The sequence below is a fragment of the Triticum aestivum genome, chromosome 4B, assembly GCF_018294505.1.
Source record: "Triticum aestivum cultivar Chinese Spring chromosome 4B, IWGSC CS RefSeq v2.1, whole genome shotgun sequence".
Classification (NCBI taxonomy): Eukaryota; Viridiplantae; Streptophyta; class Magnoliopsida; order Poales; family Poaceae; genus Triticum; species Triticum aestivum.
The window spans coordinates 15,680,611-15,696,729 of record NC_057804.1 but is presented as its reverse complement, the minus strand read 5'-3'; the positions used below and the strand labels follow the sequence as shown (position 1 = coordinate 15,696,729).

General features: G+C 50.4%; 1 protein-coding gene across 1 annotated transcript; it reads right to left on the bottom strand.

Moving 5' to 3' along the window:
* Positions 1 to 9,056: 9,056 nt before the first annotated feature.
* On the bottom strand, positions 9,057 to 13,314 carry LOC123090612 (BTB/POZ domain and ankyrin repeat-containing protein NPR3). The gene is made up of 4 exons (XM_044511928.1): positions 11,914 to 13,314; positions 10,924 to 11,704; positions 10,122 to 10,313; positions 9,057 to 9,697 (listed from the first exon to the last, which is right to left on the bottom strand). The coding sequence occupies exons 1-4, from the start codon at positions 12,469 to 12,471 to the stop codon at positions 9,423 to 9,425; spliced, it is 1,806 nt and encodes a 601-aa protein (XP_044367863.1). The 5' UTR covers positions 12,472 to 13,314; the 3' UTR covers positions 9,057 to 9,422.
* Between the last annotated feature and the right edge of the window lie 2,805 nt (positions 13,315 to 16,119).

Genomic DNA, 16,119 nt, shown 5'->3' with positions numbered 1-16,119 from the left:
AGTCGGCTCTGATACCAACTTGTGACGCTCCCGATTCAATCGTACACTAATCATGCACGCAAATGTGTACGATCAAGATCAGGGACTCACGGGAAGATATCACAACACAACTCTACAAATAAAATAAGTCATACAAGCATCATAATACAAGCCAGGGGCCTCGAGGGCTCGAATACAAGTGCTCGATCATAGACGAGTCAGCGGAAGCAACAATATCTGAGTACAGACATAAGTTAAACAAGTTTGCCTTAAGAAGGCTAGCACAAACTGGGATACAGATCGAAAGAGGCGCAGGCCTCCTGCCTGGGATCCTCCTAACTACTCCTGGTCGTCGTCAGCGGGCTGCACGTAGTAGTAGGCACCTCCAGTGTAGTAGGGTCGTCGTCGACGGTGGCGTCTGGCTCCAGGGCTCCAGCATCTGGTTGCGACAACCAGGTAGAAGGGAAAGGGGAAAAGAGGGAGAAAAGCAACCGTGAGTACTCATCCAAAGTACTCGCAAGCAAGGAGCTACACTACATATGCATGGGTATATGTGTAAAGGGCCATATCGGTGGACTGAACTGCAGAATGCCAGAATAAAAGGGGGATAGCTAATCCTGTCGAAGACTACGCTTCTGGCAGCCTCCGTCTTTCAGCATGTAGAAGAGAGTAGATTGACGTCCTCCAAGTAGCATCTCCAAGTAGCATCTCCAAGTAGCATCGCATAGCATAAACCTACCCGGCGATCCTCTCCTCGTCGCCCTGTAGAAAAGCGATCACCGGGTTGTCTGTGGACTTGGAAGGGTGTGTTTTATTAAGTATCCGGTTCTAGTTGTCATAAGGTCAAGGTACAACTCCAAGTCGTCCTGTTACCGAAGATCACGGCTATTCGAATAGATTAACTTCCCTGCAGGGGTGCACCACATAGCCCAACACGCTCGATCCCATTTGGCCGGACACACTTTCCTGGGTCATGCCCGGCCGCGGAAGATCAACACGTCGCAGCCCCACCTAGGCACATCAGAGAGGCCAGCACGCCGGTCTAAACCTAAGCGCACAGGGGTCTGGGCCCATCGCCCATAGCACAACTGCACGTTGCGAGGCGGCCGGAAGCAGAACTAGCCCCCTTAATACAAGAGCAGGCTTATGTTCCAATCCGGCGCGCGCCGCTCCGTCGCTGACGTCTGAAGTGCTTCGGCTGATACCACGACGTCGGGATACCCATAACTACTCCCGCGTAGATGGTTAGTGCGTATAGGCCGTAGCCAGACTCAGATCAAATACCAAGATCTCGTTAAGCGTGTTAAGTATCCGCGAATGCCGAACAGGGCCAAGCCCACCTGTCTCCTAGGTGGTCTCAACCTGCCCTGTCGCTCCGCCACAAAGTAACAGTCGAGGGCCATCGGGAACCCAGGCCCACCTCTACCGGGATGGAGCCACCTGTCCTTTCAGCCCCCTCGTCAGAATCACTTGCGGGTACTCAATGAGCTGACCCGACTTTAGTCACCATCTGTATAGTATGTATGTATGTATAGTATATACCCGTGATCACCTCCCAAGTGATCACGGCCCGATAGTATAGCAAGGCAGACTGACAAGAATGTAGGGCCAATGATGATAAACTAGCATCCTATACTAAGCATTTAGGATTGCAGGTAAGGTATCAACAGATGTAGCGACAATGTCAGGCTATGCATCAGAATAGGATTAACGAAAGCAGTAACATGCTACACTACTCTAATGCAAGCAGTATAGAGGAGAATAGGCGATATCTGGTGATCAAGGGGGGGGGGGCTTGCCTGGTTGCTCTGGCAAGAGAGAGGGGTCATCAACTCCGTAGTCAAACACACGGACATCGGCACCGGTCTCAAAGTCTACCGGAAAGAAGTAACGGAGGGGGAACACAATAAATAACAGAGCAATCAAATGTAACACAAAGCAAGACGCGGCAATATGCGATGCTAGGGGTGACCTAACGTAGTGGTAGGTCATACCGGCGAAGGGGGGCAACATCCGGGAAAGTATTCCCGGTGTTTCGCGTTTTCGGACAGATGAACCGGAGGGGGAAAGTTGTGAGTTCGATAGGTTAGGGGTGTGTGGCGGACGAACGGACTGCGTATCCGGATTCATCTCGTCGTTTTGAGCAACTTTCATGTACAAAGTATTTTCATCCAAGCTACGGATTATTTTATATTAATTTTTAAAGATTTAATATATTTTTAGAATTAACAGAATTAATTTATTTAGAAAATGCAATTATGACGTCAGCATGACATCAGGGGGATGTCAGCAGTCAACAACCAGTTGACTTGGTCAAACTGACGCGTGGGTCCCGGTTGTCATTGTCTAAGACTAACTAATCAGGTTTAGTTAGTCTAACTAAAATGATTAGGTTTATTAACTACAATTAATTAGGTTAACTAATTTAATTAATTAATTTAAACAGAATTAATTAAGTTAATTTTTTAGTTACTTAATTGATTATTTAGTATTTAATTATATTTATTATTATTATTTTTTAATCGTTCTGGGGCGCTGGGGCCCCACACGTCATTGGGCCATGGGGGCCTATCGGGCGGGCGGGCTCGCGTGCGCGACCACGAACGCCCGCCAGGGCGAACCCGAGTGCTGGCCTCGGGCGCGGCCAGTGGCGGTTATGGCAGGCCGGACAGGGCGGCGAGGTAGGCGGCGGTGGCACGGCGACAGCGGCGCCTGCGAGGCCGGTCGGGGCCAGGCGCGGCGGTGGCCGGAAGAAGCGGTATCGGCAAGGGCAGCAGCAGCATCGGCCGAACGGAGACGGGGGCGGGGCGGCTACGGCGCGGTCGCGGCAGGCCAGGGCGCTGCGCCCGGTCATGGTCACGCGAGCACGGCGGCGAGCATAGGAGGGTTCGAGGGGAGACGGACGGGAGGGGCTCACCGGCCCTGTAGATGTGCAAAGGTATGCTCGGGGAGGGGCCGAAGAAGCGTTTCCGGCGACGGGGCGACGGGTGACGGCGTCGCCAGGTCAGGGCAGCGCCGGCGTCGGGTGGGGCGGAGCCGCTCCCCTCCCGATCCACACAGGATCGAGCAGACGAGAGGCGGGGGAGAGGGGGTCGGCGATGGGGCAGCGTCGTTGCAGCGTCGGGGAGGCAGGGTCCAGATCCAGATCGGGATCGCGGGAGGAGTGGAGCGAGGGGATCGGGAGGAGTGGGGGGTTAGGTGCGGTTGGGCCCTAGGGTTCCACGGGGGGGAGGTTAAGCAGGCGTGGCTGGGCCAGTCGGGGTGGGCTAGCCGGCTGAGGTGGGATGGGCCGAGGCCCATGCGGAGCTGGGGTCTCCTTTTCTCTCCTCGCCCCTTTTTTTTGTTTCATTTCATTTCTGTTTTTATTTATTCGTTCCTGTTTTATCTTAGTTACATTTTATTTTAGTTTTAGTAAAATATACACTTCGCATCTAAATTAGTATCTCAACTTAAGTCCATAGTCACAAAAGTCTAGTCCCCAAATAGCTTAGTTTGAAATTTTATTAACTATAAAAGGTATTTAAATATTCATTTTTGCTACTGTTTTAATTAATATAGTGCACTTAAATACTTTACAGAAGTGTGGTTCCTTCAGCAATATTTAGTATGGAATATTTGCCACAACCCGAACATTTTTGTTTTATTGTTTTGAAAACTTTTGTTGTTTGTTTTTATTTTAAATTTTGAACTGGGTCTCATACTGACGCGAGTTTATCAACAGTAACCGAGGGGACGTGGCATCATTAGCGATGGTTCACTGTAGCTTAACTATCCGGGCGTCACAGGGTGGGGGGTGGCACAACGCTTATACAGCACCAGGTCTCCCTGATGTGGGCCATCACGATCAGTAGTACCGGCGGCACTATAGTCATGCCCCCATGACGTGGAGGATGTCTTGTCCCGGCGCATTTGGTTCTATCATATACTCTGCTCCAAACACCTACACCACGGCGCAGACGAACTTGACAGTAGTCATCACGCATGTGCTCTCCCTCATCTTGACCATCTCACCAACGACAACTGTGGTAGTACCAAGTGCAAGCACATCCTCAGATCTGTTGTGCACTTCTGCTTAGCAGAGAAAGAAACTTGGCCGCAGCAATCCCTTTTGAGCTTGAAATAGTCGGGGTCTGCCTCCACTCCCTCCACAATGCACAAAAATAACGTTTTCCGCATGCGAAAACAACGACAAAACAATGGATCATCCGGGAAAGTTGGGTTCGGAGCAAAGTAGTCCCTCTGCAGTAGCCGTGCTCCGGACACCCTATCCAGATTGATCACTCTTCTCCCTTTGATTGAGACCTTGAAGTTGAGAATATACTTCGCCTATCGGTCCATTTCCTCTTGCATGATCATGTCCACTTCTTCGTCTGAAACGAGGACTCGAAGAATTCATCTTGAATCATTTGATCCAGCTCCGTCGGTCCATACTCCTCGTCCGACGAAGCATCAGAATTCATCATTTTCCCTAATAAAATCACAAAAACCAGGTTGGACAATGTGTCAAACACGTAGTGCGCAAGGCGGAGCCAGAGAGTTGCCGGACATACCGTGATGGCGCCCGGGCCGGCGACGATGTCCTCGGTGGCGAGGACGGGAGAGAGGACAGTTGTGTCGGTGTTGGCGGTGCGAAAGCTAGGAACGACTGCAGAGCGCGCACGGCGGCGGAGCCACGCGACGGACGCCACGGAGGAGGAAGACGAGAGCAGGGAGCAAATGGATCCGGTAGGTCGAGGCTCGAGTGGGTGGATTTGGTGCATCTTGAGGTGAGGTCGGACTGTCGGCACGTGTAGAACACGTTGGGACACCTCTATATCCGTCCTACTTTTAGACTGGATACAAGGGGTATCGGTTAGCACGTACATTTGAAGCCCGTTTGAGGCGCCCATCTAGGTCACAATTTCGTGACCGGGTCGTTCATCTGGGCGTTTAAAGCGGGTTTGGGGTGACCGACTGTAGATGCTCTAACTCAAATTGCGATGGGTGAACAGCACGTAGAAATGATCCTAACATCTGTGGAAATTTACAACGGTGGTTCCTACACATTCTCCATCCAATCTTTAAAAATTCTGAAGTTTGAGGTACGATTTGAACTACGCAAAAGGAAAAGGAAAACAGTAAGTTTCAAACAATAAATTCAGATACACCCGAGTCGTAAAAAGTCACTCGTTCCGTATCTGGACAATTTTTTGTTCTTTTTTGAGGGAGCTTCTTCACCAGTGGACAAGTGGGCATGATGATTAGGGAGACAACGACTTGGTGGCACTTTCATCAAACCGCGCCAATGCATCTCACGGAAGATATTTTCGGACATCAACCGCCGGATGATAAATGCGCCGCTGACCCTGCTGCCACACGGTCTTTCGAACCAAGCACGAAAACGTCCAATAATCTATCGTACGGCGTGAAAGTTTCACCGGGCAGGTGTTGTGGCGTCACTGTCGGGAACGGAGCAGGATCTGGCGAGCGAGCGGGCGACGTTCGTTGATAGATTTGATCGATCGATCGTTGGGCATGGACGACTGGTTACCGGCCGGCCATACCAAATGCTTCCAGCCGCCACGTGAACCGATTTTACGACAAATGATGAGCAGATTACATGAATTAAAAAAACAAACTTTTTTTTTGAACCAGGCGGAACCCCTTTTCCATGGCAAGTGAATGGAAATGCAGCAGTTTCATAAAATACATTTCAAAAGCTAGTACTAGTAATAGGATATGGTTGACCTGGGCCTCTCGTTCCCACGAGCATGGCACCGGTGGCACCCTACCCTCCACGTGGACAGCGTTACGGGGGGTAGCGGCGAGCATGTGAAGCCCAGCTCCAGCGGGACAAGAGGCCACGATGGAGTTGGGTTCGGTTCGTGGGCGCCAAGTGCTGTCGATCGATCGCCCCGTGCGAACGAAACGGACGCGCGACCGCACGGGCGTTATCCCTTTTCTTTCTCTTCCGCTACAGCACTAACCAACCGCTGGACCTGGAAGGGAACGGATGCCGGTGGCACTTGGCTGCAGCAGCTCCACACACCAACAACAACAATTATCTAGCATACCTAGCTATCTGGGGGTGTTTGGTTCAGGGACTTTTTAGTCCGAGAGACTAGGAGCATGCTTGGATCCAAGGGACTATTTTTAGTCTGACTAAAACTAGTTTTTTTTAGAGGCTAAAGTTCCAATCACCCCTGACTAAAGAGAGGCTAGAACTAGTCTTGAGACTAAAAAATTTTAGTCAGGGGAACCCTACTAAAATGTGGATTAGTCCTCTCTCTCCTTATTTAACTCCTCTCCTTTAACACATGTGAGTTCTGGATTGGAGGGTTTGGAGGATAATAAATGCTCATTAACTCAATTTTAGTCTATTTAATATTTGTATCCAATCATGGGTGAGGCTAGCAAGTTTTAGTCCCACTATTTTTAGTCATGAGACTAAAACGTATCCAAGCACCCTTTAGAAAAGTCCCTAGAAACCAAACGGGAGGGACTTTTTTTTATAGGGACTAGAAAAAGACTCTACTAGAGAGTCTTTTTTTATTAGTCCCTGGGATTAGAAAAAGTCTTAAGACTTCTAAACCAAACACTCCCTAGGAGTATCTGCCCTCCTTTCGTGTTGCCCACCGAGCCAACATGCCAGGGGACACCCACACAACAAACCTAGGGAAGGCAAAAGGCTCACTTTTTTTTCTTCTTTTTTTCATCTTGCTCTCTGGTTTTAGGCCAACTCCACCGCGCGACCCCATCTTGTCTGGGTGCGGCCGTTTGGGGTAGAAAGGACGAATAGCGCGGCCCGACGCGCGGCCCCAAACGGACAAATGTTCATATTTCGTCCGTTTTCGACCCATCTCCGGCCCAAACTTGCGCCGAGTTTGGGGTGAAACGGACATCGCACGGACGTGATCGCCGCACGCCATTGTCCCCCCCATGGCCCGCGTGTCGGGGACACAAGTAGTCTCATTCGGTTCCAACGCCTCCGCCCCCTCTCCCGCTCCGCCCTGCCGACGGCACCGCCGCTATTCTCCGGCCACCTCCTCACCGCGCAGCCCCCGGACGTCCATAGCAAACCATGTCTCGACATGGCCGCCACCACGCCCGCACTTTCGTCGTAGTTTTGGCCGTTGATCGAAGGAGGTTTGGCCGTCGCCGTCGTAGTCGACGGCAGAGTGGATACAACCGCAGGCGACGCGGCACGACAGCTTCCGACGAGTGCTCCAGAGCGGCCAGTAGCCGGCCGCCAACCACCCCTGCATCGAGGTGATCATCGCGGCCTCTTTGCCACCACGACCGCAAGGTGTTCGACACTTTGCCCACAAAGGTATGGACAGTGGAGATGAGTTTTTCTTCCACCACTTCATTTGTTCATCGGACGACTCATTGTCGGATGATGAAGATCTTGTGGTGGTTGCACTGACCACATTCAACGGCAGCTTCCTCGGTACATGGCGTCAATCCCTGGCCGTGCTCCCAACCTGAACCACAACAGGGAGAGAGGCCACGCCCTGCTCTATGCCGATTACTTTGCGAACACCCCGCTCTTCAAGCCGGATAAATTCCGTTGCCGTTTTCGTATGGCAAGGCATGTGTTCAATCGTATCCGAGAGGGAGTGGTTGCTCATGACCCATACTTCGAGTGCAAGACGAATGCCCTTGGCAAGCTTGGATTCTCCTCTTACTAGAAATGCACCGCGGCCATCCGCATGCTAGCATACGAAATTCCAGGCGATCTGGTGGATGAGTATGTGCGTATGAGTGAGACAACATGTATGATATCACTGTACAAGTTATGCCAGTCTGTGATCGAGGTGTTTGGCCCTGAGTACTTGAGGCAGCCAACTGCCGCTGATACAGAGAGATTGTTGGTGAGGTGATGACTGCTTGTGTGATCATGCACAACAGATCGTCGAGGACGAGCGTGATTACAATATCTTCGACCAAGGATTTGATTATCAAGGTGAAAGTTGAGCCCCTGCACCAAGAACCGGCCACGTTTGAACAGTTTGTCCAGTTCCATCATGAGCTGCGTGATTGGCACACTCATTTGGATCTTCAAAATGACGTGGTTGACCACGTGTGGGATCACAATGACAACCAATAAATGTATTGGTTCATTGTATGTTAATTCAAGAAAATTTCGATTTGGTTGTAAAACTATTTTACTAGAGACAATTTCGATTGGATTGTAAAACTATTTTTGTTTTCAAACAATTAATATTTTGACGTGCAAACTTATTTTGATATGAAAATATGGGCATTTTAAGCCCTGGCAGACACGATGGGGCAAACGGATGCGGCCGCGCGCTGGGCGCACGGCCACCGCATCCCAGGACAGGCCGGGACACGACCCCATTGCCCTACCCAAACGGATAGAATCCGAACAAAACGGACGTCCTTTTGGGGTCGCGCGGTGGAGTTGGCCTTAGGGCATCAAATCTGCAGAGACCACTATTTCAATGATGACCTTTTCAAGAGCATCTCTGATGGGACGCGGATTTGTGGAACATGATTTCATGGATGGGTCTGTCTAGAACACATCTAGATGTCACATCTAATTTGATGTCCACTATATTTATGGTTTATTTATTTTTGTCTCAGCTTTTTTTTCCTTGTTGCTGTGTTATTCGTGGGAGCTTAGTTGTGACATCTTTAGAAAACATCTAGATGTGTATTAGACAAACTGTTCATGGATACTCCTCACGAATAGCAAATTTGAAAAGGCAAAACCAGAAAAAGTAAATAATAAAACCTGATTTTTTTTCCATAACATACATGGCCGATTGGTATAGCTAGCACATAAAGTTCCACAAATAAATGACACCCTTGATATTCTAGTTTTTTTTTTGAAAATATCAAATCTATATTCGAAAACATTGTTTGAAGGAATAGTAGGGTCGGATCGTATTTATTTCACTAGGGTGTCATTCCTCAACTTCAACTTCATACATGAGTAGAATGGTCGACAAAGTTTGATGTACCAAGATTTCATTATTTCATTATTTTTCCTAGTTTTTCTTTGATCGAATTCACTATCCGCGCGGGTGTGCGTGTTTTCGACCTCCAACACTGCTATTGATGTTTCATGTCTGTGCACAAATCCCTGGAGTCCATGCATATTCATCATGACTGAACCTTCAGAATCAGTTGATACTACCAACAGGCCTGAGCATGCAAGATGGATAGAATCACTGTGAAGAGTGGCCCTCCGGCGATCGAAAATCATCTACTGAAGCCCGCCACATGTCAAACCACAGCAAACTACAAGAAATGCACCAAGCAACAATCAAGCTAGAACCGATGTGCTTGCTTGGTTACATACATCTACATACATGGCTCCACTGCACTACAAACTGTCAACAAAACCCTTGCTAGCTTCCCCCCCGCCCCACCTCTCCGAAACCGCTCGACGGATCCGGCGTCAGCCTACCGGGACATGGCGGCATCGAGCACACGTATCACCGCGACAGCCTCGCCTTCTTGTGACCATGCCTACTGACCTTTCCATCACCCCTTGGTGAAGACGAGGACGTCGACGAGGCTATGGCTGCGACGGCCTTGTCTTTGCTGAAGGCCTTCCTCACATCCTCTTTGAGTTCAGAGAAGCGCGTCCTCCTGGTGTACTGGTCCTCGGCACTGCCGCTTTCGAGGAAGTGCAGATCGGTGGATTCTTCCATGAGGAACTTGTCGAGAACATCCGAACAATGCGGGAAGTACTTTCGCCCTAGCTCAACTGAAACAGAAAGACAAGCTTATTTAATACAAAATAGTACAGACTACACAGATAGCAAGTTACTCTGTGAGCTTAATAACCAGCTAAAGACCAGTGACATATATTTATCCATAAAAGAAGAGTACTGGAAGAGTTTGCAAATAGTTTGTGTAAGCAAAAAATGTATAATGTAAGTTGAGGGGACAAATAGTTTGTGTAAAGCAAAGATTGAAGACCAAATATCTATTAGTTCAAGCAAACACGGTTTTGTTGAACACAACCTGAGCCAAATCAAATCTATTAGCTAGAAGACCAGATATCTATAAGTTGTGTAAGCAAACATATATTTATCCATTTTTCGCTCGAAGATTCACAAATCTATTAGCAAAGAGAAATACTGAAAGCATTTCCCATTTTGTTACACATCATGATTATGTAAAATCACCTGTCTTTGTCAAGGCATCGAGGCGTTCACGCAGTCTCCTGTTCTGCATTGTAGGGGTCTCATTTAGGTCAACCTCCTTCAGTTTATTGAAATTAGCTGACGTGAGACCGGCAAACTCTTCGGTTGAGTCAGCCTGTGCTATGCGCATGACAAGCTTAGCTTCGGAAGGGAAGAATATTCTTGCAAAGGCAACTGCATAGACACGCGCAAAATTTATTTTAGCAATGATTATAATAATTCTATGCTTGTTTCTAGCTGGGAAAAGAAAAGGAAACAGCAGCATAACTCCACTGATACTGCATTCAGTATTAGATTTCCTCCTCCTGTGCTACATAACATATCAACTAACTCTATACATCAGAAACCACATTGTCTTACAAATTACTAAATGAAACCAGACCCCGCGAAGGGGGGATGATAAAACGATGCATGGCCAAGCCTGAAACAGCACCAGCTACCTCCGCACTGCCAGCCACCGACCACCAAAGCAGCCAAAACCTAACAGCAAAAGGCTACTGAAACCTATCAGATAGTTCAGAAAACTCTCTCTGATATTTGAAGAGAATAGCAGAGAGAGTTTCAGCTAACAGGGCATATTGAGAACCCAGTGCAACAAAAAACTAAGCCTGTCAGGAAATTGTGCTTCTAAACTCAGCAGAAGGAAAAGAGCACCGAATTCTCAAAACTCCCCCTACCATGAGATCACATATTAAAACATCACAAGCACAAATACACCTCACTATGGTCTTACTGAGAGTTCCAACTACAAAATATATATTAAACCAAAGTAAAATGTGCAAACCTCTATTTTCCAAGTTTATGAGCCTCATGTGGAAATTGTCTACCAGCAAAGGTGTGGCAACCGAAACCTCCGCCGAAAGGAGCTCCTCAAAGATGAATGACTTCCTCTTGATTTCCTGCTCCAAGATGTCAATGCACAGGTAAGCCTTGCTCCTCTCCTTGCATTTCTCCAGCTTCTTGTTGCAGTCTTTCTCTGTTGTCAGCCTCTTGCAGATGGTGAGCGCGTCGCGGCCGTCGTGCGTCCTCTCCACCACGGACGCGCCCTTCTCGATAAGCGAGAGAAGGATCTGCGGCTCCCGCCTCATGCACGCCAAATGCAGCGGCGTGTACCCGCTGTCATTCTTCAGGTTGACGTTTACGCAGTCCCCGGCAGGGTCCAGCTTCAAGAGCAAGGCCAGCACCTTGGGCTCACAATATGCAGCAGCATAGTGTATGGCTAATGCATCGTCCAAGGTGATGGCAGACTCTTGTAATAGTAAGCCAACTAGGTCGACGTCGTCACAGTCCAGGGCCTTGTGGATGTTCCTCACCTTCTTGGCGTGCTCGGGGTCCAGGATGAACTCGTCGGAATCGTCGTGCAGCGAGTACCGCCGGTACTCCTTCACCTTGGCAAATGCCTCGTCTGGCAGCTCCTTCTCGAGGTACCGGCTGTCGACGCTGGATCCTGCCACCCGCTGGATGCACTGGCTGAGCAGCTCGTGGAGCTGGCAGGTGGAAGCCACATGAACAATGGGCACTATGTCCTCCACCAGAGCTATGCTCACAAAGTCGGACAGCCGGCGCTGCAAAATCAAAATCAAAATCAGACACAGCTTGGTTGCAACATTTCACATTTGGGTGGGTGATTCACTGATCAACAAATGTCTTTTCTTTCAGCAGAAATGATGAACAATTTGCAGTATTTGTATTTCATTCCTGACATAACTGTAGCAATGCATCGTCAGGTGTACATATGTATGTGTTGTGTTGTGCAGGTAGTCAGAGGTAGTACCTGGAAGAGCGAGACGAGCTCGGAGATCTGGAAGCCGGCGGCGGCGTAGGTGGACTCGACCACGAAGTCTATCGCCGGGCGGCAGGCCTCGTGCGGGCACCGCTCGTCCACGCACACCGCGGAGTCCCGCGGCGGCGGCTTGAGGCGGCCGGTGTACAGGTACCCGAGGACGGCGACGAGGGCGTCGCGGCCGATGTGGCGCCCGCCCGGGACCAGCTCCGCGAGCTCCAGCCGCGGCCTCTCCTTCTCCTTCTCCTTCTCCTTCTCGCCGGCGGCGGCGGGGTCGGGGAGCTTGTTGGAGAAGTGGTCGAGGAAGAAGCTGCTCCTGGCGGCGAGGATGCAGCGGTGGACGCCGACGACGGCGGCGGCGTCGTCCGCGAGGACCACGTCGGCGTCCGCGCAGCTGAGGAAGGCCGGGTCGAGGAGGCGCTCGAGGTTGGCGCTGAGGCGGCCTAGGCTGACGGCGTCGAGGTCGGCGGCCTGCTCGGCCTGCTGCTGCGGCGGCGACGAGGAAGGGGGCGGGGAGGAGGAGGAGTAGGTGACAGTCGACGTCTCCATGTATGTATGTAGCGTGGACGGGGAGGGGGGGCAGAGGGGGAACTACTACGAGAAGGTTCTAGAAGCTCGGTCGCGTCTACTTGATGATGATGCTTGGCCCCAAGGACGGAATCTTTTGTCTCATGCTCCGTCGATTGAACAGAAACAGAGCCTCCCGCACGAGCTCAAATGATTGCGGAAGTAGCGGATCTTGCCGAGGAATCCGGCTCTAAAAAGGGGCAAATCCTCCCGCAAGAACCCAAGAAAACCATGCGGATCAAGCAAAAAAAGATGACAAGATGCCACGAAGGAACCGTGAATCTCTCCCAAGAAACCAACCCAAGAACAGAGCAGCAAGCGGCAACTCCCAAGTCCCAACAGGAGAAAGCGCGGATTTGTTCTTGCCGGAACACAAGAAGCCGGAACGGGACGGCCGGTACGCACGCCCGCGGGTTTTGGAAGTTAGGCGAGAAGGGGAAGCGGCGGCCGGCGGCGGCTACCGGAAATCTGCACGGAGGAAGTGTTGGCGAACCGAACGCGGAAGCGCCGCCCGCGGCTGCTCTTATCGGGAAGGAAATTTCGCCGGAAAAGGATTATCCGCGGCGCGCGCCGTGCTTATTTTTAGCCCCCTCTTCCTCTTTCCTCTCTCTCTTGGCTGCTTCTGCGAGATACCACACGTAGAATAGCGACGGGACGTGCGGGATTTGCTTGAGTGGTGCGCGTGGGGGTGAGGTGAGGGCCTGTCGGGGGCGGTGACCGGCTTACCGGACGTCACCGCGATGACGTCGTCGCCGGGAGAATAGTCGTGTGGTGTGGGAGGAAGGCCGGAATACTCTAGTCCCAGAAAATCACTGCGGGAGCGTGGCCGAGGTCGGCAGAGTGTGTACCGGCGGAAGCGACGACCTGGACGACGACTTGACGGGTGATTGCTGGCTGGCTGGCTGATGAGTGGACACGTTCTAGAATCTCTCCGCCCTTCCCTTTGCACCTGCACTGCACATGCCCGCATGTATGCTGCACACAGCTCTCCAAGTCTAAAGTTCAACGGATACTATAGAAAGAAAGATACGAGGGCTTTTTCGCTAATAATTTCTTAAAGTTACTACTATGCCTTCTTCAACCGTCCGACCGTCATGTTCATCTTCTTCCCGAAAAATGGGGCATCCGTGGAAGTCGTGATGGAAGAAAACAAAATCGATGCTCGCTAGTTTTGAAAGCATTTGGGAGACTTGATTTTGTGCTTTTTGCCATGAGTTCCACGAGTATCATTTTGTAAGCATACAAAACATTTACCATAGTTTTTCATCAAGAAACAATCAGAATTTTTTTACTATTTTTTTTTGATTTTACTGCGTACCGGGTGCATTTGAGCTACGGGTCATAATAGGACTTTTGAAAAATCAGTTGCTTTGGTGGGAGCAAAATAATGATGAAATCCTGCCCCACTTGCAGTTGCAGCACAAAGCAAAAGGAGTTAGATGCCGAGTGAAGAAGAATGCACACCTACTAAAATTGATGTTGTCACTTGTCTGCACGAGGCATTTAGGGCAACGGCCAATGGGTGGCCCCAAAGGTGCTGCTGTGTGCGTTTTTTCTTTTCTTTGATAATTATGCGTGTTGTGTGCGTGGAGCATGCGTGTGGGGCATATCAGATAAACGAAGCTGGCACTTGATGATTTGCAAAAGGTCAAAGCCTAGCCGTAGAAAGGTCGAGAGGCAGAAGAAATATATCGGGCTCGAATAATATCTTCTCATAGCAACGAACGGCAAAGCGTGTTAGAGCAACTCCAACGGGGCGGCCCATTTCGTCCGCTAGCGTCCGTTTGGGTCGACGCGGACATAAAAGTCGGGCCAACGTGCCGACCCAAACGGATGCGCGTTCGTTTTTTTCCGTAGGCGATCCATTTTTTAGCCGGATTTACGTTGACGTGGACACGAGACGAACGCGCGCGCTCGCGTTCTTCTTCCCCGGGCCCGCTGGTCGGTGCCACATTGGCCTCCCCCCATCCAACAACAACCACGCCCGCCTCCTTCGTCGCCGCTGCCGTCGCCCATTTTTTCGATGACTCTGCTAGCTCCCGGCGCCCGCAACATCCCCCTTCCACGTCGCCCGCCACCGCCGTCTTGCCGTCGGGGAACCGACTGCTCCCTCTCCCCTCCCCCCCCCCCCCCAACACAGCCGCGACCACGACCAAGAAGCCGCCTCGCCGTACCCGGCCAGATTCTCACCGGCACGCTCGTCGGACGCCGGCAGGGCAGCTAGCTGGTCCGTGCGCGCCGCGACTCCCTTCGCCGTCCGTCTTCTTCGTCGATGCCCACAAGCTGTTCGACAGTTTGCCAAGGTACAAAATGGACTCCACCGACGAGTTTTTTTTTCATAATTTTCGTTGCGACTTCAACAAGTGTATGTAGACATATTTTAGAGTGTAGATTCATTCATTTTTTTGCTTCATATGTAGTCAAACTTATACTCCCTCCGTCCGGAAATACTCGTCGGAGGAATGAATGTATCTAGATATATTTTAGTTCTAGATACATTCATTTTTACGTATTTCTCCGACAAGTATTTTCGGACGGAGGGAGTATTTAGGAACGAAGGGAGGGAGTAGTATAATCTCACTTTTCTTTCTTCTCGTGTACTCGTACTGAAAGCAAGAGGTTGGGTTAAATACACAGACGCATGTGCGTCTGAGTGGCATGCATGTGTCGTGGCGTCCAGGATTGAACAAGAAGACGTCGTACTAGTACTAGACTATACTAGGTGTCGGTTGGCTCCAACGGATGATGCGTCGGGCGGATGGACATCGCACTTGGTTTGCAAAAAGTCAAGGCCTTAGGCGCAGGAGATCTGACTTCTGAGAGAGAAAGATCCGTCGTCCACATGCTGGCAAGCAGCCGAGCAAAGGTCGAGAGGGAGAAAGATATCGATCGGGCCCGAATCATATCTTGTCTTAGCATGGAAGTGGCAAAGTGTGTTAGGCTGGTCACAATGGGGAAGAACATAAGCTACTAACTTCACACTTCCCTAGACTATATTACTACGTTCATAATGGGTAGAAACATCTATGTAGTGTCATGCAACGATGTATTTATTAAATTATAGACTCATTGTTTCTTGGAGTGTGTGATGTTCCGGTAACTTAGCTACTACGTTACCACAAGCATCTCTCTTTTCATTAAATACATATCACATAAGCAAAGTTGTATTGAAGTGTGTGATGTTACTCCTAAGTTCCTCCCCACTGTGACCAGCCTTAGGCTCAATCAATCGAAGTCTCAAACTGATCTACTGTCTCTCACTCAAACCAGAGGCAGAGGGGAGGCATATATTCCCGCCGGTCGTGGAACCGTAAGCAAAGGCCCGAACGGCGCCGACGGTTCACACGACGCGCGTCCCGATCATGAGTGCCGTGTGCCGAGCTGTGACACGGCCGGGTCGGCGGCCCCTGGCCTCTATCCGTGCACGTCCACGCTCCGAGCTCCGTGGCCGCCGTGTTCGCCGTCCTCTCCACCCGTTTCCTATGGCTTTTGCCGCCCACTTTGTTCAACTGCCGATGCCATGTCACTCGTGCTTGCATGTACGGCCACCTGGGAGCTTGAGCTTTCCTCCACCAGCTGATTGATGTGATTGGGATAAGTAAATTCGCTTCCATGTGCCGCACGTGTGGG

Excerpts from the sequence above, each read along its gene's own strand:
- LOC123090612 (XM_044511928.1), bottom strand. The coding sequence starts at position 12,471 with ATGGAGACGTCGACTGTCACCTACTCCTCCTCCTCCCCGCCCCCTTCC. Across the intron at positions 11,705-11,913 it reads AGCTCGTCTCGCTCTTCCAG|CGCCGGCTGTCCGACTTTGT; the intron begins GTACTACCTCTG and ends TTGATTTTGCAG. Across the intron at positions 9,698-10,121 it reads CGATGCCTTGACAAAGACAG|TTGAGCTAGGGCGAAAGTAC; the intron begins GTGATTTTACAT and ends TTTCTGTTTCAG.